General features: G+C 46.1%; 1 protein-coding gene across 1 annotated transcript in view; it reads right to left on the minus strand.

Annotated features, from left to right (window-relative positions):
- Positions 1 to 26,373, minus strand: part of C1H20orf194 (chromosome 1 C20orf194 homolog) — a 794,595-nt gene that overhangs the window by 602,431 nt on the left and 165,791 nt on the right. Inside the window, 3 exon segments of the mRNA XM_029594038.1 lie at positions 6,277 to 6,412; positions 7,885 to 7,940; positions 13,921 to 14,019. Coding sequence (XP_029449898.1) covers positions 6,277 to 6,412; positions 7,885 to 7,940; positions 13,921 to 14,019 — 291 coding nt within the window.

Raw genomic sequence — 26,373 nt, forward strand, 5'->3', positions numbered from 1 at the left:
CATAGGGCAATGATTCTAATTGACACACAATATTTGTGTATCTTTATGTAATTTATTTTTGCACTGGTATCATAAAAATATTTTTATAAAAACATTATGTGACTGGGATCTGTTTACATGTAAAAGGTATTACAATACCAAGAATACATATATCGTAATATAATGGAGAGATTACTTACCTGATAATCTCATTTTCCTTAGTGTATGCAGATGGACTCAGAACAAATGGGTATAGTGTGCTCGTGCTAGCAGTTGGAGACGGATCTGACGTCAGCACGGGGTACATATACCCCCGCAGGAAGTGCAGCTACTCAGTAATCTTCCTTGCAAAAGCTTTATGGATATAAGTGTGACTGACCGATCGATTAAATGACATAATTAACCTGACCGATTGATAGTAGCTGGAGACCGCCAGTGTTCTCAACCAGAAGGCGTAGACACCCGGCAGGGTGGATGCCCTATATAAGGAAACATGGCTTACCGTGAGTCGGTGAATCCCCATGTATACCGGCAGCCGGGCAGGATGCTGAGTCCATCTGCATACACTAAGGAAAATGAGATTATCAGGTAAGTAATCTCTCCATTTCCTAGCGTGTAGCAGATGGACTCAGAACAAATGGGATGTACAAAAGCTATTCCCGGACTGGGTGGGAGGCTGCCCGAGGTCCATTTAGGATTGCCCTCGCAAATGCTGTGTCTTCCCTGGCCTGGACGTCCAGACGGTACAATCTGGAGAAGGTATGGAGGGAGGACCACGTTGCCTCTTTACATATCTCTGCCGGCGACAGCATCCTATTTTCTGCCCAGGAGGCCGCCTGCGCTCTGGTAGAATGAGCCTTGACCAGTAGAGGTGGTGGTTTTCCCGCCTCTTCGTAGGCCGCCTTGATAACTTCTTTGATCCAGCGGGCAATGGTTGCCCGTGAGGCCGCTTCCCCTTGCTTCTTCCCGCTGTGAAGGACGAACAGGTGGTCCCGTCTTTCGTACTGCTTCCGACATTTCCAGGTATCTGGACAGCAGCCTGCCGATGTCGAGATGGCGCAGTCTTCGACCTTCTTCTGACTTCTTCAAACCTTCCGTGGTTGGCAAGGATATGGTTTGGTTGAGGTGGAAGTGTGAGACTACTTTGGGTAAGAAGGAAGGAACCGTGCGAAGATGGATAGCCCCTGGGGTGATTCTGAGAAACGGATCGCAAGAGGACAGTGCTTGTAGCTCTGAGATGCGGCGTGCTGAGCATACGGCCAGCAAGAACACCATCTTCAAGGTTAATAAACGAAGGGACAGGCCTCGGAGGGGTCTAAAAGCGGGTCCCGCTAGGAATTCCAAAACTAGGTTGAGGTTCCACAGGGGCACTGGCCACTTCAGTGGCGGGCGAATGTGTTTGACCCCTTTCAGGAAACGTGAAACGTCTGGGTGTGTGGCGATGCTGTTGCCGTCACTCCTGGGGCCGTAGCAGGATAGCGCTGCCACCTGAACCTTGATTGAATTGAGGGATAGACCCTTCTGAAGCCCATCCTGCAGGAAATCCAAAATGATGGGGATTTTGGCGGCATGCGAATTGGTGCTACGAATCTCGCACCAGGTTTCAAATACTCTCCAGGTCCTTATATAAGTTAGTGATATGGAGAACTTGCGTGCTCGGAGGAGTGTATCTATCACCGACGCCGAGTATCCCCTTTTCTTCAGTCGAGCTCTCTCAATGGCCAGACCGTAAGAGAGAATTGAGCTGGATCCTCGTGGAGGATGGGACCTTGCCGCAGCAGGTCCCTGCGAGGAGGCAGGGGTAGAGGATCCCCTGCCAGTAGTCTTCTCATGTCTGCGTACCAGGATCTTCTTGGCCAGTCCGGGGCCACTAGAAGAACTAGGCCTCTGTACCGCTGAATCCTGTGTATAATGGCGCCCCAGCAGGGGCCATGGAGGAAAGGCATAAAGCAGGATCCCTTGAGGCCATGGCTGTACCAGGGCGTCGAACCCGTGGGAGAGAGGATCTCGCCTGCGACTGAAGTATCTGGGTACTTGAGCGTTGGACCTGTCCGCTAGTAGGTCCATGCCCAGAGTCCCCCACTGATCCACAATCATCTGGAAAGCTGGGGGCGACAGCTGCCATTCCCCCGGGTTTAGGCTTTCTCTGCTGAGGAAGTCTGCCATGGTGTTGTCCTTCCCGGCGATGTGGACGGCGGAGATGTCCTGGAGATTTGCCTCCGCCCACGCCATCAGGGGGGCTATTTCTAAGGATACCTGTCGGCTTCTGATTCCGCCCTGTCGGTTGATGTATGCCACCGTGGTGGCGTTGTCCGACATCACTGACTGCTCTGTTTCGAAGTCTGTGGGCAAATTGTAGGCAGGCTAGCCTGACTGCCCGTGTCTCTAGTCTGTTGATGTTCCACCCCGACTCTTCTTTGTTCCACCGCCCTTGGGCGGTTAGTTCTTCGCAGTGTGCTCTCCATCCGTTCAGGCTGGCATCTGTAGTGAGCAGAGTCCAGGTTGGGGAGGACATTTTTGACCCCCGGCTCGTGTGGCCGGGCTGCAACCACCACCGTAGCTGATTCCGCACTCTGGCTGGTAGAAGTAGGTGTATGGTGTAGTTCTGTGATCGTGGGCTCCACCGAGATAGGAGGGCACGTTGTAATGGTCTCATATGAGCCCGCGCCCATGGTACCACCTCCAGAGTGGATGCCATGAGGCCAAGGACCTGTAGGTAATCCCAAGCTGTGGGCCGGGTGGCGCTCAGCAGGGTCCGCAGACGATTCCAGAGTTTTGATCTCCTCTTGGAGGTCAGGCTGACCTTGTCTCCCTGGGTGTCAAATCGGACTCCTAGGTATTCCAGCGACTGATTAGGCTGTAGGGAACTCTTGTTTGTGTTGACTACCCATCCTAGGCTTTCTAGAAGAGATACAACTCTGTTGGTTGCCTGGTGGCTCTCCTCCGGTGACTTTGCCCTGATCAGCCAATCGTCTAGGTAGGGATGGACGAGAATTCCTTCCTTCCTGAGTGACGCTGCCACTACTACTATGACCTTGGTAAAGGTCCGCGGCGCGGTGGCTAACCCGAAGGGTAAAGCTCGGAACTGGAAGTGTTGGCTCAGGACTTTGAAGCGTAAATAGCGCTGGTGATACCGATGGATTGGGATATGCAAGTACGCCTCTGACAGATCCAGGGATGTGAGAAACTCCCCTGGCTGTATTGCACTTTTGACTGACCGCAGAGTTTCCATTCGAAAGCTGGGGACCCGTAGGTGCCGGTTGACTGACTTGAGGTCCAGGACGGGCCTGAAAGTGCCCTCTTTCTTGGGTACTATGAAATAAATGGAATAATGCCCAGAATTTGTCTCCCATGCAGGCACTGGGATTATGGCATTTAGGGACAGGAGCCTCCGCAAGGTAGCTTCCAGTGCCGCCCTCTTGAGGGGTGGACAAGGAGATTCCACAAACTTGTCCTGAGGAAGCCGAAGAAAGTCCAGGTAATACCCTTCTCAGATGATGGCGAGGACCCACTGGTCCGAGGTAATCTCGACCCACCTGCGGTAGAATAGGGTTAGCCTGCCCCTATGGCTTCTTCCCCCAGATGGGTCGGCTGATTCTCATTGAGGGGTGCGGCCGGGACCCGAACCCGAGCCGGTTCTCCTCTTGTTGTGCTTGGTCCGAAAGGACTGGTTCCTGGTCTGAGAACGAGGTGCTTGGTAGCGAGCCCTGTAAGGGCTGAAGCACTGAGAGCTTCTGCCTCTGGATGTCCTAGGAAAATGGCGCTGGCTCCTCCTTGACCTGTCTTCTGGTAGACAGGGTAATGGAGAGGCGCCCCATTTATTGGCCAGTTTCTCGAGGTCGCTGCCGAACAGGAGGGATCCCTTAAAGGGCATTCTTGTAAGGCGTGTCTTGGAGGAGGAGTCGGCCGACCAATTTCGTAGCCAGAGCTGTCTCCTGGCTGCTACTGATGACGACACTCCCTTGGGCTGCCGTACAGACTAGGTTGGAAGCTGCATCAGTGAGGAACGAGAGAGCTGATTCCATTTCTTCTCCCAGGGTGTTGTTCCTAGCTTGAGATAAACAGGAACGCGTCACCATGGTGCAGCAAGTCGCAATTCGTAGGGACATGGCTGCCACCTCAAAGGCTTGTTTCAGAATGGCGTCCATGCGCCGGTCATGTGCATCCTTGAGGGCCGCCCCCCCCTCCACCGGAATGGTGGTGTGCTTCACAATTGCGCAAACTATGGCGTCTACCTTAGGGCACGCCAGCAGCTCCTTGGTTGCCCGGTCCAGGGGGTACATGCCAGATAAGGCCCGACCCCCTTTGAATGAGGCCTCCGGCGCATTCCATTCCAGATCGATTAGCTGCTGTGCTGCTTGTAGGAGGGGAAAATGGTGAGCCATTTGGCGCAGGCCCTCTAGCAGAGGGTTCATTCTAGGTTCCCCTGGGGTGCCTTGGCCCGGGATAGCCAGCTCCGACAGGCATTGAGAGACCAGGTCTGGGAGATCCTCTAAGAAAGAAGCGTCTCATGGTTCCATACGGTTCTATCCCCGAGGGAAGCTCTCCCTCCTCAGGGGGCTCGCCCTCTTCCTCAGAACAATCTGAGGGGCTTCCGGGAGGAGAGTGGCCGTGCCTAGGTCTTGAGGGTCCAGGGGCGGGATCCTCCGGTACGTATGGGTCCGTTCGGGGATCAGACTGCATCTTGACAAAGGCATGAATCCCCTTGAATAATTCCACCCAGGAGAGCGAAGCAGGTTCTAGCCTTAGGGGCACCAGGTCTCTCGGGTTCCCTGGCTGCTCACCGCTGCCTGCTGGGTCTGGGGTGTTCCCTGAGGAATTGGCAAGTACGCCGGGCTGGGACCGGCCCTGGCCTGGAACTCCCAGGGCCTCCTCACATTGGGCACATAGGGAGTCTGCTTCCTCGCTCTGTGTAGCTCTGAGGTGGCATGCTGAGCAGAGGCCTAGAGCTCTTATGCCTGATTCTGGAGGTGCCGGCTCTGCGGACGCATGGGCTCTCCTACGCTCCATCTCGACTGATATCACTATGCGGTGTGCTCCCAGCCGGAGTATGCGCCTTGTAATATGCGCGAAAGCTGTGCGCCCATCCACGGGCGCCCATCCACGGGCACTTTAGCAACGTGCGCCTAGCAACGTGCGGCTCTATCAATGTGAATCAAGGTGTCTTCAATGGGCGCCCCTATCAAATATGCACCCAATTATCTTCGGGCCCCCAATATATGCGCCCGTCGCCTGTGCGCTCAAGTCTGGCTTGAGCGCTAGAGCGAGGCGACGAACCAGGGCAGATGGTTACGGCGAGCAGGCAGGTAAAATGGCGACCTCCTTGGTGGGCTGCCACGTAGGCAGACCCCGCTAATCCTCACTTCCTCGGAGACCCACAAGTAAAGATGTATGCCTTACCTTGTCTTCGGCGCTTCCCGGCTGCGACCCGGGTGGTCTCCGGCTGCGGGGGGAGAGGGTGATTACCGTCACCACCGTGCTCGAGGAAGTGCACCCGCTGCCTCTAGGCCGCACCCGAACTCGTCTCGCTCTGGGGCCAAGTCCTCACCGGGACCGAGGCTGCCTCTATGCCGCGCCCGAGCCCTTCTCACTCGGGAGCTAGGTCCCTGCCACGAGTCGGCCACCGGACCGAGGCTCTTACCTCCGAGGGACCACAGAAATCACCTCGGGAAACTCAACTGGGGGAGGGACCCGAGGGTATCACTGCAGGAGTGCGGGGCTCGTCTTCAGGTAGGATTCTTCTATGAATTTAGTCGTTAGAATTTGGAAAAGAAAACGCTCAGTGAGCGTGAGGTAGCTCCAAATTGCTTTGGAGATGGAAATTACTGAGTTGCTGCACTTCCTGCGGGGGTATATGTACCCCGTGCTGACGTCAGATCCATCTCCAACTGCTAGCACGAGCACACTATACCCATTTGTTCTGAGTCCATCTGCTATACACTAAGAAATCATCTATTTCTCTTCTTTCGTTTATTGTGTTTGGTGTCTACAATTTGAGGAGTTTTTTTCCTGTTGTGACTTACATTTCTCCCTATCTGAGCTTTCAACTCAACAGAAATCTGCTCTTTGAACTCTGAATGCTTTCTCCTCTGGAGCTGTGAACACTGCCTCCACAACTTAACCAAATTTTTGCCTTTGACATTAGCAGAACGCTTGGTCTGGGAATTAAAGCTAAATTTCTCACATAATGCACCAATGGCCCATTTCTGCTATTTAATTTAGTAAAGTGTCTGAAAGGCAGAATATATAAATAAATAAATAAATAAATACAAACAAAATAAAACCACATCATCTTACCATGTGCTTGGCGGTGCTTCCTCCAAGGCCTGTATTTCTAATTAAGTGTCCTTCAGATGGAAAATTAAAATTACCAGAGTTCAAGTTTTCTTTAGTTGAATGGCTGCCAAACAATACAAACGGTTGCCTGCTGGAACTAAACATTAAAAATCAAATATATTACAGTAAACCCAAGGAAATAAAATGAAGCATCATAAAAACATGCATGACTAAATATCAATAGCCTCATCTATGGTTACACAAGACTAGTGCTTGTCTTACTATACATTTGAAGAACTAGAAACCCAAAACTATTGTGAGATTTTATCACCAGACAATACATCAACCATTTTATTTGTTGACAATTAGCCAGTGGTTTAAAAAAATTAAATGGAGCTTTTTGTTTAGGAGTAATCAATATTATCTACTTTCATAACAGAATGCTTGCAAAAAATGTTGTATATTGCTATATCACTGGGAAAAAGCACTCTAATATGCAGATAAAACATGCAATAAAAACTATGCCCTGATTTTCTTAAACTGTGTTAGATTTTATGTCAAATGATGATTTCAGCCACGTAGAAAATCATCATTATGTATCCCTCATAGTAATAATAATAAAAAAACATAGTCTTGTATCATCTCAAAATATCGTCAGACAATGACAATTAATTTTTAGGAACAAAGATGAGTATTATTAATTATTTTGAGATTCCTCTTCTGTTATTTTCAGCGGAGCTTCTGTGAACAGTCCACATTCTATAAATAAACACTGCCATTGCAGCACGTATGTATTATGTTCCATTCATAATGTCCATGTTAAGTGAAAAAAACTTTTCAATAACTGAAAGATGTCTCCCAACATGCTCTTTTTAGATTAATTTCAGTGTTCCACAAGTCGCTCTTGAAAAGCGTCCAGCCTTTGAAGAAGGAGCCAGTCTCCGAAACGTCTAGATGTCGGCTGAGCAAGACCGACTACAGCAGTGGTTCTCAACCCTGTCCTGGGGACCCCCCCAGCCAGTCGGGTTTTCAGGATATCCACAATGAATATGCATGAGAGAAAATTTGCATGTTATGGAGGCAGTGTATGCAAATTTTCTCTCATGCATATTCATTGTGGATATCCTGGAAACCCGACTGGCTGGGGGGGTCCCCAGGACAGGGTTGAGAACCACTGGACTACAGCATGAAAGATAAGTGACATTAATGGCTTTAGTTGAATTAGTCATCAAAGAAACAATCTTGGAGTGGACACACTGGCATACTGGTATAAGGAGCTACCTGAGGTACCTAATGATTTAGAGGCCTTTCAATAGGCTCACAGACATGATAGCTGAATCAATCACAGCATTGTATGAAGGTACACTCAGATCTTCAAAAAGACATCTATATAACAGGTCTTATTTTGTGTGATTTCATTACATGTTATAGTATTCAGGGTCTTCAATTCAAATGATACAGTACAGCATTTGTGCAGAATTTTGTTTTTACAGCACTTGAATGTTGAAAAACAAGAATATGGTAAACACACAATGTCAGAACTGTTTCTTTTCCATGGATGCTATTAAGATGACAATGATCTCAAGAATCAATTTGTATAGCTAGAGACATGAAAAGAACGTGCAATACCTGTTGTCTGTAATATGGCTTGAAATCATTCCATGACTAAAATAGCTTCTGAATGGCTGTAAAACAAAACCAAAATATAGGATAAGCAAAATTCCTTACTTCTAACAAAATTCCTTACTTCTAACAGGTGCTCTCTAAAGACAGAAGTTCACCAGTCACACATGTGGATCTTAAGACCACGTTTGGCATCAAAGAGATATAATCTTTCAGAGCTTTCTAGAAAAGATTAAATCTTCTCTGTGAATGCGCAGGACTTCCTGCACTGTGGTGAGGCCACTCTTTACCTCAGTTCCCATATAATCAAGATATATAAGGAAAAGATATCCAAAGGGAGAATATGTTGGAAGGGAGAAGGGATCTAGGACCTTGCCCTCACACCACATAATCATATTTCTTCATCTGAAACCATAACAGACCTCCTAGAGCAGTGCTTTTCAATCCAGTCCTGGGGGGGGCACACTTAGCCACTTAGGTTTTCAGGATATCCACAATGAATATGCATGAAATAGATTTGCATGCACTGCCTTCACTGTATACGGGAAATACCTACAGTACTTGAATATAATCCACTGTGAAGTGCCAAAAAAGTGGAATATAGCAAATGTTGCTTACCTCCAACAGGTGTTCTCACAGGACAGCAGGATGTTAGTCCTCACATATGGGTGACATCACAGGATGGAGCCCAATCACGGAAAACTTCTGTCAAAGTTTCCAGAACTTTGACTGGCCCCTACTGGGCATGCCCAGCATGGCACCAACCCTGCAGCGAGCAGGGGTCCCTCTTCAGTCTTATTTAAAAGCTACAGGTAGTGCCGAAAAATAAAATAATAAAACGAACCCAACACCGCGGGGTGGTAGGCGGGTTTCGTGAGGACTAACATCCTGCTGTCCTGTGAGAACACCTGTTACATCAGGTAAGCAACATTTGCTTTCTCACAGGACAAGCAGGATGGTAGTCCTCACATATGGGTGAGTACCGAGCTGAGGATGTCCGAACATGCACCAAATGTACCCAAAGGCGTGCAACAGGCACAACAACTGGGGTAAATTTGGTAGCGGGCATTCTGAACCCCACCAGGCAGGTGGAAGGGTGTTGGTACATCACGTCATAAATAAGTTAAGCAAGACAGACTGGCCGAAGATGGAATCTTGTCTTCCGGCTTTGTCTAAGCAATAGTGGGCTGCAAATGTGTGGAGAGAACTCCAGCTGGCAGCCCTGCAAATGTCAGTAAGCGGCACTGATCGTAGGTGTGCTACTGAAGTCACCATGGCCCTCACAGAGTATGCTTTAACATGGTCTTGGAGTGCAATGCCCGCTTGCTGATAGCAAAAGGATATGCAGTCTGCTAGCCAGGAGGAGAGAGTCTGCTTACCCACAGGCTGCCCCAATTTGTTAGGATGGAAAGACACAAATAATTGAGTGCTCTTCCGGTGGGCAGCTGTACGGTCTAGATAGAAGGCTAGAGTCCGTTTGCAGTCAAGAGTATGCAGAGCCTGCTCTCCTGGATTGGAATGGGGCCTGGGAAAGAAGGTAGGTAGTATAATTGATTCATTGAGATGAAACACTGATACTACCTTAGGTAAGAATTTAGGGTGAGTGCGGAGAACCGCCCGGACCTGCAGAAGTTTAGTGTACGGCGGATAGGTAACTAGGGCCTGTAACTCATTAACTTTGCGAGTCGAAGTGATTGCCAAAAGGAAAATCACTTTCCATGTCAGAAAGCGAAGTTCACAGGTTTGGAAAGGCTCAAACGATGGTTTCATGAGCCGACCCAAAACCAGGTTGAGGTCCCAAGAAGGGGCCGGAGGACTCAGTGGAGGCTTGAGGTGAAGCAAGCCTTTCAGAAAGCGTGTGACAAGGGGGTTGTACTGAGATAGGGACATCCCAGACACCTTTATGGAAGGTGGCAAGCGCACAGACATGCATTCTGATGGAGGAAATTTTAAGACCTGACTGACAAGTGCCAGAGGTAGTCTAGAAACTTCGGGATTGGACAGGTAAAAGGATCAAGGGCCTGAGAAAAGCACCATGAGGTGAACCTGTTCCATTTGTTGAAATACGATTTTCTCGTGGAAGGTTTCCGTGAAGCAATCAAGACACTGGAGACTGGATCAGAAAGGTTAAGCGGCTGAAGGATTAACCTTTCAACATCCATGCTGTCAGGGACAGGGCCTGAAGATTGGAGTGGCGAAGGCACCCGTCGTTTTGAGTGATTAGAAGTGGGTCTGTTCCCAGAGGAATGTGCCTGCGAATGGAAAGATCCTGGAGAATTGGAAACCACACTTGGCGGGGCCAGTGGGGTGCTATCAGGATCATGGTTCCCTTGTCCTGACGTAACTTCACGAGAGTCTTCGAGAGAAGTAGAAGTGGAGGAAATGCATACAGGAGAGCGGTTGACCATGATAGGGAGAAAGCGTCTCTTGGTTGATGGTGTTTGGCTGCGAGTGAGTGAGCAGAAGTTGTCTACTTTGCGATTTTGAGGTGACGCAAAGAGGTCTATTTGAGGATAACCCCATTCTTGGAAGATTGACTTCGCTACTGAGGTGTTTAGAGACCACTCGTGTGGTTGGAAGGTGCGACTAAACTTGTCTGCCAACACGCTGTCCACTCCCAACAAGTAGGTGGCCCTGAGGTACATTGAGTGGGAGAGGGCCTCTGCCCATATCTGTGCAGCTTCCTGACACAGAAGGTAGGATCCTGTCCCTCCCTGTTGATGTACCACATTCCACCTAGTTGTCAGTCTGGATCAGGATGACTTGATTGGACAGGCGATCCTGAAATACTCTGAGAGCATATCGAATTGCTCTTAACTCCAGAAAATGTATTTGGTGTTTGGCTTCCTCTGAGACCAGGAACCTTGTGTCTGGAGATCGGCCACATGGGATCACCACCCCAAGTTGGAAGCATCGGTGGTTAGAGTTATTTGAGGGTTTGGCGCCTGAAAGGGCAAGCCCTGTAGAAGATTGATGTGATTCGTCCACCAGGCGAGAGACAGACGGAGTGAGTCGGTGATGTGGACAATGGTCAACAGGGGATGAAGGAATTGTGTCCATTGCGACCTTAGAGTCCACTGCGTGACTCTTGGCCAGGCGGGCCATTGGTGTGACCTGAACTGAGGACGCCATGTGTCCTAGAAGGATGAGAAAACGATGAGTAGTCGTCGAGTATTGAGACTGCAGCTGATGTGCCAGAGACACGAGAGTGAGGGCTCATTGTCGAGGCAGGAAAGCCTTCGCCTGTAAGGTGTCCAAGTCTACCCCAATGAACGATAAGGTTTGAGATGGGACTAAGGAGGATTTGGCGTAATTGACGAGAAATCCAAGTGAAAGTAGAGTGTTTAAGGTGAGATTGAGGGATGACAAAGCGGATTGCTGAGTCGGAGCCCTGATTATCCAGTCAACCAGATAGGGGTAGATGTGAACACCTTGAGTCCTGAGTATGGCAGCAACCACGATAAGGCATTTTGTAAAGACCCATGGTGCAGACGCTATGCCGAATGGAAGTGCTTGGGGCCTACGAGAAACCTCAGGAATTTGCGATGAGATGGAGTTATCGCAATATGAGTGTATGCGTCCTGGAGGTCGAGAGAGCAGAGTCAGTCTCCTCTTTGAAGAAGAGGTAGCAGGGAGCCTAAGGTTACCATCTTGAACTTTTCTCTCTGGAGGTACTTGTTGAGGGCTTGTAGATCCAAAATTGGACGAACACCTCCCGATCTTTTGGGGGATTAGAAAGTACCGGGAATAGAACCCGAGGCCTTGCTGAGGCAATGGGACTGGTTCTATCGCTCTCGACTGGAGTAGGAGGGAGGCTTCCTGCTCCAGGAGCAATGAATGGTCGGATGTTTTACACGTCATTAGAGGTGGGGAATCCGGTGGGATGGAGAGAAAATTGAGATGATAGCCTTGAGCAAATATTGCTAGGACCCAGTGGTCCAAGGTGATTGATTGCCATATGTTTTTGAAATGGCACTAGCGGCCTCCCACTGGGACTTTTGATAATGGAATCTGGCTGCTGCTCTCTACGTGAGAGTCAAAAGCCAGAAGCAGGGCCCGGCTGGAGGGCTGTCTGTAGCTTTTATTTTCAGGGATGACGAGACTGTGATTTGAGAAATGGTCTCGCCGAACAGCATCTGGCTGCTGGCGGGTAGGATTTCTTTGGTCTGTAGAAAGACTTTTTAGAGTCCTTTCGGAAAGGCTGTTTAGCAGGATAATCTGAAGGTATCAGAGAGAGCTGTCTGAGAGTCTCATGATGGTCCTTTAGTTCAGCCACTGTCTTTTGAATCTGCTTGCCAAAATGACTGTCTCCTATGCAGGGGTGGTCGGATAATCGCTCTTGCACTTCCGGACGAAGGTCTGAAGACTTGAGCCAAGCCCATTGTCTTGCTGAAATAGCGGCTGCAGATACTCTTGTTGCAGTGTCATAGATATCGTAGCATGATCTAATCTCATGTTTGCCTGCCTCCAAACCCTTATTAAGTAGGGTGTGGTACATTTCTGGAAATGACTGAGGCATGGAGGTTGTCAAGTCTTGTAATTGCTTAAAAATTACCCTATTATATTGGGTCATATATAGTTGGTAAGCAGCAATTCGGAGGATGAGCATTGATCCTTGAAAGACTCTGCGACCAATGGTGTCCAAAAACTTCTGTTCCTTGCCAGGGGGAAAGGAAGTACCTTTTTGCTTTCTTTTGCGCAGATTCAACCACCAGAGACTGGTGATCCAACTGAGGCTTTTGAAAGCCTGGAGCTGACTGCACCAAATAGGTAGAATCAGTTTTTCTGTGGACTGGTGCAAAGGGCACAATGGACCTTGCAGTGGCAACAGGCCTCCCAGGACCTCAAAACCTGTCTCTTAGTCACGGAACCTCTGAGGCCATCTCTGTTCTGGTGGGAAAACCTCATGTGAATCCGTGATGGACATGGTCTGCGGGCACAGACAAAAGTCGGACAACACCATGAAAAATAACCAGCACATGGTTGATGACCAGAGGCCACTGAAAAGTGGGACTCTGGGAATCGCCCGCGAAAATGAGGAAAAATTATTTTACTTACCGTGACGGGGGACCCGTCAATGGAACTTGGAAAAATTCCCGAAAAGAGCACAAAAAAGAAGAAAGCAGAGCTCCAAAAACTGCGAGGCAACTGCACCACGGAAAAAGAGACCGAAGGGGGACCTCGTGTGGACGCGCGAAGTGGCATGCTGGGCATTCTCAGTGTGTTGGTCAAAGGTTCTAGAAACTTTAACAAAAGCTTTCCATGCCTGCTCCATCGGATGATGTCACCCACATGAGGACTACCATCCTGCTTCTCCTAGGAGAATAACAGTTGCTCAGTTCAAACTACAAAACTCCTCTTAGAAGGTAAAGTAAAAATCTTAATTTAAGGTTAAGGAATTTTCAGAGACTTGTAGTAAAACTTACCTTATACCAAAGGATTGACTCAGGCTTACTTTTTAAAGTTCATTTTTACCTTTTCTTCTCTCTCTTATTTATGTATTTACTTATTTGCTATAATTTTTAACCTGACCAATTACCAGACATTTGTTCTGGGCTGCTTACACGTTTACATACCAAATAAAATGAACTAGGCTATCTTCAAAAAGTAACTACCAAAACACTCAAACTGAGAGCAAGGACAGCTCAGGGATTCTTTTTTGATGAGAAAAGCCAGATTTAATACGTAAGTAAGCTCTACCAAAACCTCTGCCTTAGAGAAGAGAGCATAACATAAAGGATCCCTCCCCTGATCCACAGGCAAGAGTATGGTCCAGAAGCTCTAAACACTGTATCTCCTTTAACCTGATAAAAAATTTAAATCAAAGTCTGTATACAGCAAAAGAAATTAAAGACCTTCTGATGGTGTAGCATAATCAGCTGGAGGCAAAGAATACAGACTTAAAAGATTCAACACAGCAAAAGTAGTAGCAGTGATGTCATTAAAAATAAAAAATGTTTTGTCTCCCCTAGCTCAGAGGAGGGCAAACCCAAGTGTTCTACACAATTGTAGCAAAAAGACAATGAAAAAGAAATCACATACCTCTCCTGCCTGAGACTCTGAGAGTTCCAAGATGAAAGGAATTTCAACATCAAAATTAGAAAAGAAGGTGGTCCACTGATGTTCAAAAGTCATTAAACCCTTAAAAAAAAATTATAATAAATCAATTTCCAAGATATACCAAAATGTTTATTTAAAATGTTGTTTCATATACAACTAAAGCATCTTTTAAGTATGTTTACACATCAGGATGATCATTATCAAGGTATCTATTCCTTGTTTGTTCTAACAGTAAAGCAAGTGTTGCTTACCTGTAACAGGTGTTCTCACAGGACAGCAGGATGTTAGTCCTCACATATGGGTGACGTCAGTGGACGGAGCCCCGCTACGGAAAACTTTTCTGTCAAAGTTTCTATAAAGCTTTGACTGACGCTGGCACACTGAGTGCACTGAGCATGCTCAGTCTGCAATTATCCCTGTGACCACAGGCGTCTCCCCTCAGTCTCGTCTTATAGCAAAAAGCGCAAGCGAAACTAAAATAAAATGTATGTAGACCCAACTCCGCAGGGTGTTGGGTGGGTTTCGTGAGGACTAACATCCTGCTGTCCTGTGAGAACACCTGTTCCAGGTAAGCAACAGTTGCTTTCTCACAGGACAAGCAGGATGGTAGTCCTCACATATGGGTGAGCACCGAGCTGAGGATGCCCAAGAGTGTACCCAATACATCCAAGACGTGCAAAAGGCGCAACATCGGGGGTGGAATTTGGTAAGGAGGGCATCCTGAAACCCTTAATGGGTTGGTGGAAGGATGTTGGGTAGTTAAACCAAACGGAAGAGGAGTAGAAGGACTGGCCAAACATGGAAGCATGCCGGCCAGTCTTATCTAAGCGATATTGGGCTGCGAAGGGATGGAGAGAGCTCCAGGTCGCAACTTCACAAATATGTACAAGCGGCACTGGTCGAAGGCGAGTTATTGAGGCTGGTACGGCCCTAACAGAGTGTGGTTACACACGGTGTTGTAGTGAAATGCCTGCTTGTTAGTAGGAAAAAGAGATACAGACTGTCAATTAGGAGGAATAGGTCTGTTTGCCCACTGGAACTCGCAGCATGGCTTTTTCCACAGGAAGAAAGAGTTAGGTGCAAGTCCTATGGGGTGTAGTGCGGTCTGGATAGAATGCAAGTGCACTTTCACAGTCCAAGGAGTGGAAAACCCTCTCGCTCTGGTGAAAGAGAAGTGTTGGGAAAAAGTGGGCAGAGTATATTCTGAGTAAGGTGAGATGCTGCCTCTACCTTAAGAATATGTGGTTGAGTAGGTAAAACCACTCTGTCACGGAAGAACGGAGGATCAGATGAGTATGTAACAAGGTGTGGAACTCACTGACCCTGTTGGCAGAGGTGATGACAACGAGGGAAAGAATTTCCCATTGCAGACTGTTACGTGAGAGGAATGGCAAGGCTCGAACAGGGAACGCATGAGTCTTGCAAGCACTAATATATAGGCCCCATTCCGTAACCAGTAAAAAAAAAAAAAAAAAAAAGAGGCGGCTTAATCAGTGAATAACCCATGGTAAGCTGACTCGGAAGGGGTTGAACCGGTAATCGGGTATCCCCACTCCCAAGTGGTACGCCAATTGGAATCGAGGTGTACCCATGTACAGGATGTCTGGAGAGCAGAATCCGAGGGAGTAAGAGAAAAGAGTGGTGTAAAAATAAAGGGGGTAAACCCCCCCCCCCTTTTTTTTTTTTTTTTTTTTTTTTTTTTAACGACAAGTGGTAAATCATGCCATTTTGAATGATAAGATTTATGTGCAGGTTTTTGAGACACTACCAGTACCTGAGAACTTCAGTGAGTTCATGATATGAGACTGACCTGTGAGAAGGTGAACTGGTTACTGGTGTGATAGATTGAGAAGTATGGGAAAGCATACTGGTCTCGGCCAGGACGTGGGTCTGAGAACAGTGAACCCCGTCCCGGTGCAGCATAATAAGGGTGCTGGCTATGAGAGGTATCGAAAGAGACACATATAAGAGGCCTTTATTGCAGCAAAGGCGTCCATGGGAACGCATTGGAGACATATGTAGGGAGTAGAATATTGTCCATCGTATGGTTTGATTTAGACGCAGAGGGCAAGTTCGGTTGACCTCAGCGCTAGAAGATATTCCTCGCTATACATATAATCCAAGACCATCCGAGAGAATGGAAACTTATGTGGAGAAGGTCTGCTATTGCGTTCAGTAAGTCTGTTAGATAAGTGGCCCGGGGATGCATGGAGTGAGTAAGAGCCAAGAGTAGAGCTGCACAGCTTCCTAGCAGAGCAGCTAAGAGGTTGTGCATGCTTGTGTGTTGGAAATACCACAATGTCACTATGCTGTCTGTCTGTATGCACAAAGGCTTGCTGCATAGGCAGTATTGTAAGGCATAAAGGCATAACTCATGGCTCAAAGCCATGTGAAACTCTGCATGGAGCGGAAGAGACGCATATTGGGTTGAGAAGATGTTAGTTCAAACTCTGCAACTCTGAGTAAATGCGAGTATGAGCAGGACCAGTCCAGGTTTTGGCTCTAGATCTGCAGTATGGATCAGGGACGATAGCGGTTGAACAGCTTAGGTCCACTGATAATTGAATTTCACTGAATCTTACTCATAGCAAATATTTTGGGACCTATGAGCAAATGCATGGTGAAAAAAACGCCATGGCCCACCAATGAAAGAATTGAGGGGCTGAGGTTACAGTGTATGCGCGCAGAGACATAGGAATTTGTCAGAATGTCTGTGCGGTTGTTGGACAGGAAGTTCGTTGTGACTGTGGTGTCCAGAAGTGTGCTATATGGGATTTATGGAAGTGAAAAGCAATCCCAGGTAATGAGATTTATATTGAGTCATGAAGAAAGTAGAGCTCCTTGCTTGGGTTGACTGTTATGCAGCTGTCCATGCAAGGAAAAGCGTGAATGATGTTTTACTCCATAGAGAAACAGCAGTCACTGCTAGTGATTTAATGAAATACCGAAGCTGGTGCAACCGGCAGAGCTTGGGATTGTAATATTGTTGACTCACCATGAAGCACACAGAAAGAATAGAGGAGAGAGGCAACCTACTTACTGCAGTATGGAAGCATGTTGACGAGAGACACCATTTTACTCGTCCCTTCTGAAAAAAGTTGATATTTCTGAGGTCAAGGATGAGCGGAGAATAACTACTTTCTGTTGAAAGATAGAATAGTGAAATTAAAACTCCCCCCCCCTTCTGCACTTTGTAGTGTCCAGGGGACTGTACCCTGAACCTTGGTACAAAGTGGGGTGGCCGCTCTGATATCTGGCAAGTTGAGAGACCAGGAGGTGTCCAAATAGCGGGGCTGATGTAATCAGGATATCATGTAATCTCCCACGGGAGCGGGAGCAGTACAAGTCGTATCCGCATTTCTGTGTGCTATACAAGAAAACGTCAAGACCTGTCGCCAGGTCTCGAGGTGGACTTGCAATTGAGACAGTGTTTGCTGAATCTCGTGTTTAGCAGATTAGTGAATGCATCTGGAATTTCGGTCCTTAATTAAGAACCAGAAACCAGAGTATTAATCAGTACAGAGTCCTGTTGATAACAACAGGAGGATGTCTTGATGTAATCCCAAATGATTGGTAGAGAGGTTCTCTTGGTATTGTGTCTGACATAGCTGGCAATAGCAATATGTGACACTAATACAGTTCTTAGAAGGCCAGACAACCTAGAACCTTTCGAACCATATGGCCCGATTTAGAGAACAGGTCTCAATGGGATTGTCGCTGAAGCGAGATTAGAGTACTTACCATCCGTCGTGGATCGCAGAAGGACGAGCCGGCGAAGATTGATGGCTCCGTGGATTTCAGGAGTCATAAAGGGATAGCCTGAAGGACGTACATGTCCGACTCAACTCTGTAACCTGGTATGGTAGCTAAGGTACAGAGGAGACAGGCTGAGCATGTCTGGCGCTACCACAGTAATCTGTGGAGGGTCAGAACCCCGCACCGGTGTCGGTGGGGAACGCCTCGGGTACAGGGGAGCCATTATGACTCATGAACCCAGCCATCTTTGCAGCGGCTCGATGTATCGTGACGCCAGTGCAGAATTCCGCAGAACTCGGTCCGGTCATTCTGGAGCACGGAGGACTGCCAGCGCTGTGTGGAACAGTGGCAGTGGCAGTAGCAATGTTGCTCGGCCCAGGCATTCTCCAGCACTGAGTAGGATAGAGTCGGTGGCGGACAGTCACCGTGCCGGTGACAACGCGTGCCACGGTGCTCGGCGCGGTCTTTCCCCAGTGCCGCGGTGGATGCCCTTGCTGTCCTGGATGGCGAATGACGACGGACTGTCAGCATGCCTGCACTGCTGCTAGCACTATGTAGTGTTGTAGGCTGATATGGGGCTTTAGTAAAAAACCCCAAGCATGGAGCACTGTGTTTAGGCGAGGGCATTATGTGTAGGTGCTATGTCAGTACTGACAGTATCGATGTCGGCATGGAGCGGCCTCGAGGGTATAGTCAAAAATATATATGAAAAAATGTCGATGGCCCAGGCAGAGCAACAATAACAATGACGGAGGCACCGACAGCATCGGTATAGGTATCGATGTGGCATCAAAGGATCGAATAGACATAGATGGCATCGGGAAATTGATACCGACATAGACAGTCGCATCAATAGGAACGAGGACACTGATAGAAACGACGTGGGCACTGACGGCATCGGTGGCATGGCGACTGGCATCGACATGGGCACCGATGGCACCGATGGAGCAGACCCGGGCACCGATGGAACTGACCCGAGCATCGATGGCACAGACGACACCGATGCCTGGATCGATGGCACCAATGGAAAAATCAGCGCCATGGATGAAAACATTGATGGCACTGAAAAAAAAATCGATGCGAGGATCGATGGCATCGACAGATCGCCAGAGGAGGGGTGTCGATTGTGTTGAAAAAGGCAGGATGGCCTGGAAGGGGGTACAGACTGTCGCGATGGAGGCATCGACTGCAAAGTACCAAGGTATGAATTCGACAGGAGGCCATGGCGGCAACGGTAACCATGGAAGTCCCTATCCCATTAGCGTTAATAACCAGGCAGAGGATCACAGGAGGACACTCGCAGGCTATGTGGGGCTAACTGTGAAAACATAGGGAGAGGGAAGGCCACAATTCGGTTGGTAGGCTGGAGAAACCGCAGTGAGGTGACAGGAACAGACCAAAAAATAGGGCATAGTACTCACCGAGCGTCAATTAAACGTATGCGAGGGGAGACCCGCACAGGGAAAAAGCGTTTGTGAAGTAAAAGTTTAAGTATTTCTGTGAGGAAAAGTTGTGAGAATTTCTCAGAGCTCCTAACCTCTATGCTTACTGCAGAGCACAAAAAAGAAGACCGAGGGGAGACACCTGTGGTCACAGGGATAATTGCAGGCTGAGCATGCTCAGTACATTCAGTGTGCCAGCGTCAGTCAAAGCTTTATAGAAACTGACAGAAAAGTTTTCCGTAGCAGGGCTCCGTCCACTGACATCACCCATATTGTGAGGACTACCATCCTGTTTGAATTGTGAGAAAACTCCTTAAGAGTAGATTCAAATCATTTGGGAGTCAAAAGCCATTTAGATGGATAACTCACAAGTTATCCATCTAAATGGGTAGTGTGGCATATTGAGCCTTTTATCCAGCTAAATTATAGCCAAATATGCTGTTATCCGGCTATAATTTAGCCAGATATAAAAGGGGTGTTTTGGAGGCATTCCAGCGAGTGGTCTTGTTAACTTAGCAGAATATCAGGTAAATCCAGCTAAGTCAGTGGCAAAACATTTGACCTGCTCGGAAGCAGGTCTAAAGTTATCCAGCTTAGAGTGGCTCAATAACTTTAGACTTAAATGGAGCCGGTTAAGTTTTGTTGCTGTTTAAATTTAAAAAAAAAAAAAACAAAAAACCCTCACTTCACAGGCCCTAACTTGTCCCCCACCCGAGTTGCAAAGGCCCTACTGGGCTGAACTTGCTGCCCGCCCCCTCCCCAAAACGTCCTATTTCAGTTTTAAAAAAATGTTAGGACCGGGAGTCTCCCATCCCCCACCCCCTGCTCCTACCTCCCCTTTAACTTTTTAAATTACATCTTGCAGGCTTCAGATCTTCCCTCCAATGCCCACCCCAAGCCTTTCCCCCTTCTATGTACCTTTATTTGCAGTTGTTGTCACAGAATACTGTAGCTTTCTACTTCGATCCGACACTGGCACTTCTGCCATTGCTAGGCTACTACGATGAAGAAGCATTGGTCCCAGATCGCTGTAGGAGGCTACTGTTATCAGAGAGAACAACTGCAAATAAAGGTACAGGGCAGGGGGTTCACCACATGGCTCCCAGTCTGCCTCAGTCTGTTATTCAAGTTTGCAGTTGCACTGTCCCAAGACTATTTTATTTATTTATTTACTGGTTTTATATACCATCATTCAGTGAATGCTATCATAACTGTTTACAACAATAAAATAAAATAATATCCAATAAAAACTAAAATACATGTCAAAATTAAAAGATTTAAAATAAATGAATAAAAGACAACATCAAATGGTAAAAAGACAACCACAAATAGTAAAATAAATACACACAATTAGCCAAAGGTTAGATCCTGTGAATAGTAACATTGTAAGATAGTGCCAATTACTTGATGTGAAAGACTTCTAGGTCTTTAATTTGCTATCAAGTATAAGCCTTCCTGAATAGCCATGTTTTGACCTCCTTCTTGAAAGATTTTAGGTTTGGTTGCATGCAGGTTTCAACAGGTAGAGTTTTCCATATTTTCGGACTAGCTAGAAAGATTGACCTATCTCTTACTTGAGTTAACTATGCAGATCTTACTGAGAGGATAGATAACAAACCTTTGTTAGCCGATCGCAAGTTTCGTTGTGGAATGTGTATTTTTATGGCAGTATTAAGCCAGTGAAGTGATATCAGGATCGTAATGACATGATCATGTTTTTCTGAATCTGTTAATATTCTGGCTGCTGAATTTTGGAGAATTTGTAAAGGACGGATTGTGGACATTGGAAGTCCTAGAAAAAGTGAAATGCAGTAATCGATGTTTGCGAAAATGAGAAGTTGTATCACAGATATGAAATCAGTGGGGTTCAGAAAAGGGTTTACTCTCCTTAAGGTTAATAATTTATAATATCCTTCTCTAATCTTTGCTGCAATATGTGCTTTAAACTTCAGTTCATTGTCTATCATAACTCCGAGGTCACGGGCATGAGGTGTGGGATGAATTACTGCTTGTTGGTCTTCTGATGTCAGTGGTGGTAATGGGTCAATGGTTATTTTTCTATCTAAACAGTATAATTTCTGTTTTGGAGATATTCAGTATAAGTTTCATGTGAGTGAATAATTGCTTGATATAGGATAAATACATGGCAGTTTTTTTTGTAAGTTGCTACAATACAGTCATTAATCGGAATAAGTATTTGTATGTCATCGGTAAGCAAACTTGCTTTTTTTTAAGCAGATAAACAGGTTGAATTAGCCATGATATCTAGAGAGTCCAAATCTGAGAAGGTTGAGCGCTACCTAGTGCTGGAGGTGACATGCAGTCCATTCCAGTTGTTGCGTGGGGTTATGCTCAACCTGGTTCCATTTTGCAGACAGTGTCCTTGGTCATTCCTGCCAGCAGAATGGCTCGACACACTGCTGCGTCTGCAGTTGCTTGCTGGTTGCGACAGTAATGTGTCGTGAAAGTGTGCAGTGATGACCACGTGATGGCTTTGCATATGTCCTGAATGGGCACTTCACACAAATATGCCATAGAGGCTGCCATTGCTCAGACCTGGTGAGCCTTTGGTGCAGTAAACAATGTTTCTGCACTTTTATCGTAACAGAATCCGATGCACTAGGCCAGTTAAATGATCGAGGGGTTAGATGGGCACTTAGAGAAGATAAGGCCATCGCGGAAAGATTAAATGATTTCTTTGCTTCGGTGTTTACTGAAGAGGATGTTGGGGAGACACCCGTTCCGGAGAAGGTTTTCATGGGTAATGATTCAGATGGACTGAACCAAATCACGGTGAACCTAGATGTGGTAAGCCTGAATGACAAACTGAAAAGTAGTAAAATCACCTGGACTGGATGGTATATACCTCAGGGTTGTGAAGGAACTCACAAATGAAATTTCAGATCTATTGGTAAAAATTTGTAACCTATTATTAAAATCATCCATTGTACCTGTAAGACTGGAGGATGGCTAACGTAACCCAATATTTAAAAAGAGCTCCAGGGGTGATCCGAAAAACTACAGACCAGTTAGCCTGACGTCAATTCCAGGAAAAATAGTGGAAAATGTTCCAAATATCAAAATCACCCAGGAAAAAGATATAGGCATCATAGTGGATAATACTTTAACATTGTCGGCTCAGTGTGCTGCAGCAGTTAAAAAAGCAAACAGAATGTTGGGAATTATTAGGAAGGGAATGGTAAATAAAACGGAAAATGTCAAAATGCCTCTATATCGCTCCATGGTGAGACCACACCTTAAATACTGTGTACAACTCTGGTCGCCACATCTCAAAAAAGATATAATTGCGATGGAGAAGGTACAGAGAAGGGCTACCAAAATGATAAGGAGAATGAAACAGCTCTCCTATGAGGAAAGACTAAAGTGGTTAGGACTTTTCAGCTTGGAGAAGAGACGGCTGAGGGGGGATATGATAGAGATGTTTAAAAATTATGAGAGGTCTAGAACGGGTAGATGTGAATCGGTTATTTACTCTTTCAGATAGTAGAAAGACTAGGAGGCACTCCATGAAGTTAGCATGGGGCACATTTAAAACTAATCGGAGAAAGTTCTTTTTCACTCAGCGCACAATTAAACTCTGGAATTTGTTGCCAGAGGATGTGTTTCGTGCAGTTAGTATAGCTGTGTTTAAAAAAGGATTGGATAAGTTCTTGGAGGAGAAGTCCATTACCTGCTATTAAGTTCACTTAGAGAATAGCCACTGCCATTAGCAATGGTAACATGGAATAAACTTAGTTTTTGGGGACTTGACAGGTTCTTATGGCCTGGATTGGCCACTGTTGGAAACAGGATGCTGGGCTTGATGGACCCTTGGTCTGACCCAGTATGGCATTTTCTTATGTTCCTCATCTTGTGGGCCACCAGTGACATCATCAGTATACAGTGATTCATAGAAAACTCTAAAAACCTCACAAATGTCAGGTTTCGTAGATACCAGCTGACCCTGGGTTGTTCTCATATGAAAAACAAAGGTTTTCCCCTTGTAAAATCTGACCATATTAGCAAATCATTTGCCCGCCTTGTTTCCAAAGCGGAAGAAGTTGTGTTCAAAAACTTGAAGGGACTTCTGTGCCCTTTGTTATAGAAGTGAGTTTAAATCCCTCAAGATAGAGTGATTACGGGTATGTTTGTTAGAAGGATGGGCAATCAAGCATTTGTTTAGCGATTTTTAATTGAGCTTCCAACTGCAAAATAGCTTTATTCATTTTGCATCTGTGCATGGCCAGAAAGGAAATAATTTCCCCCCTCATAAGCGCCTTTCCCATTTCCCAGAAGAGCGGAGGTGTTACCATATGTTGTTGATTGCTTTGAGAGAATTCTTCCCAGCTCTTCTGGAGAAAGGCTTGAAATTCGGTATCTGTGTGTAGAAATCTTAGGAATCTCCAAACTCTTTCCTCAAGGTCTGGGGCTGAGAACTGTAAGTCTATCCAAATGATAGCATGATCAGAAATGACTTGGGGGCCACACTGCTGGCACCGGGAGTAGACTCGCGCCGGTGCCGGTGACTGTGTTTCCCTCTGTGCTCGGCCCGGTCTTTCTCCAGCACAGAGGAAGAAGATGCCGATGCCCTAGATGTCATCGGTGACGGAGGGTCACCGCTGCCTTCCTGTTCCCAGCAAGGTTTATCGATGGACTTTGTCGATGCTCCTGCCGGTGATGTCGATTGAGTTAACTTTATTTTGAAAAGGGACTCCCCATTTTGTCCAGTCGGGCACGCCTGCCCTTCGGGGTTATTTGATCACAGCTTGGGCATCGACGAACATTGTGTGTTGAGACGAGGCACAACACAGACATCATGTGAATCTGTAATTGACATTGTACGCGGATACTCTGGGCATTTTCTAAAGCCTTTAACCATGCTGAAAAAAAGAGCCACGACAACGGTCGTGGCCTTCGGGAACTGATAACAAGGTAGCCGGAACAGATCGAAAAACAGTGGAAATTTACTCACCGAGCGTCGAGGAAGATGATGTCGTGATGGAAGAGCCCTATGAGGAAACCTTTTATGAATAAAACTTCAAATTTTTCCGTGAGGAAAAGTAGTGAGAAAATTCTCACAGAACTCCTAACCTTGAGGCAAACTGCAGCGCAGAAAAAAAGAGAGACTGAAGGGAGACCCCTGTGGCTAAGGCATTATGGCATGCTGGGCATGCTCAGTGTACCAGTCAAAAGTTCTAGAAACTTTGACAGAAAAGTTTTCCGTGATAGGGCTCCATCTGCTGACGTCACCCACATGTGAGAACTACCATCTTTCAACAAGCCTACCCCATGTCACCCCCTATTACATAAAACCCCTCTGTGAATTTTACACTGTTATTTTGTTATGAACGCCTTATGTCCGCTGATTTTGTACTATGCACTCATGTATATAGTTATAGTTACAGTTCTATTGCATTGCATCTACCCATTGATGTTTGTTACATGTAAGGGCCCCGCCCAAAAGTTTTTGTTTATTGTGAACCGATGTGATGTGCGAACGGATATCGGTATAAAAGAGATGTTAAATAAATAAAAATAAAAACCATCCTGCTTGCCTGGGAGAATTAAATGTTATCTTACCCTCCCAAACAGATATGCTTCCATCTAACCATTAGCTCTTTATTTAACTTTAGTGTCTGGAAGATCAAGGTTTAAAACATTCTTGGCCATGGAGAATTGAAACAGAAAAGGTTTCCCTCCTAGCCAACAAATATTGGGCTACTGCCTAACCAGGAATAGACCACTACCCCCTGGGCAACTCACCAGTTCATGGTTTTCTGATCAAAGATAAGATGATTTTCCATCATGTTTTATTTCGGAAGGGCATATTTTATCTTATCTTATTTTATAATCCAGTCTCCTACAATATATAGTTCAGTCTACTCTAAATTATATTTACACATCTTGTCATATCATGTATTTTCATGTCTCTTACATTCTCCTGAATCTCCTCGGTGATCTCTTCTAAGGAAGGGTGGGTTGGGGGAAGGTTAAGATAGTTTAGTTTCCATAAGCTGTAGTGATTATACTTGTACCAAAATATTGGAGATTCTTTCTTCTTATATATTGATAATTTCTATTATGATATGGATACATTGAGTTTATATGCTGTTTGCATTACTGTTTAAAATCAAATAAAAACAATTCACAAAAAAAAATTACAATTACAAATATATAGTCTTGACACAGTAGATGTAGTGTATTTGGATTTTCAGAAGGCGTTTGACAAAATCCCTCATGAGAGGCTTCTACGAAAATTAAAATTTCATGGGATAGGAGGCGATGTCCTTTCATGGATTACAAACTGGTTAAAAGACAGGAAACAGAGAGCAGGATTAAATGATCATTTTCTCAGTGGAAAAGGGTAAACAGTGGAGTGCCTAAGGGATCTGTACTTAGACCGGTGCTTTTCAATATATATATATATATATATATATATATAAATGATCTGGAAAGGAATACGACGATGGAGGTTATTTATCAAATTTGCAGATGATACAAAATTATTCAGAGTAGTTAAATCACAAGCGGATTGTGATACATTACAGGAGAAACTTGCAAGACTGGAAGATTTGGCACCCAAATGGCAGATGAAATTTAATGTGGACAAGTGCAAGGTATTCCATATAGGGAAAAATAGCCCTTGCTGTAGTTGCACTATGTTAGGTTCCATATTAGGAGCTACCACCCAGGAAAAAGATCTAGGCATCATAGTGGATAATACTTTAAAATCATCAGCTCAGTGTGCTGCAGCAGTCAAAAAACCAAACAATGTTAGGAATTATTAGGAAGGGAATGGTTAATAAAACGGAAAATGTCATAATGCCTCTATATCGCTCCATGGTGAGACCGCACCTTGAATACTGTGTACAATTGTGGTCGCCGCATCTCAAAAAAGATATAGTTGCGATGGAGAAGGTACAGAGAAGGGCAACCAAAATGATAAAGGGGATGGAACAGCTCCCCTATGAGGAAAGGCTGAAGAGGTTAGCGCTGTTCAGCTTGGAGAAGAGACGGCTGAGGGGGGATATGATAAGAGATCTTTAAAATCATGAGAGGTCTTGAACGAGTAGATGTGACTCGGTTATTTACACTTTCGAATAATAGAAGGACTAGGGGGCATTCCATGAAGTTAGCAAGTAGCACATTTAGGACTAACTGGAGAAAATTCTTTCACTCAACACACAATAAAGCTCTGGAATTTGTTGCCAGAGGATATTGTTAGTGTAGCTGGGTT

The sequence above is a fragment of the Rhinatrema bivittatum genome, chromosome 1, assembly GCF_901001135.1.
Source record: "Rhinatrema bivittatum chromosome 1, aRhiBiv1.1, whole genome shotgun sequence".
NCBI lineage: Eukaryota > Metazoa > Chordata > Amphibia > Gymnophiona > Rhinatrematidae > Rhinatrema > Rhinatrema bivittatum.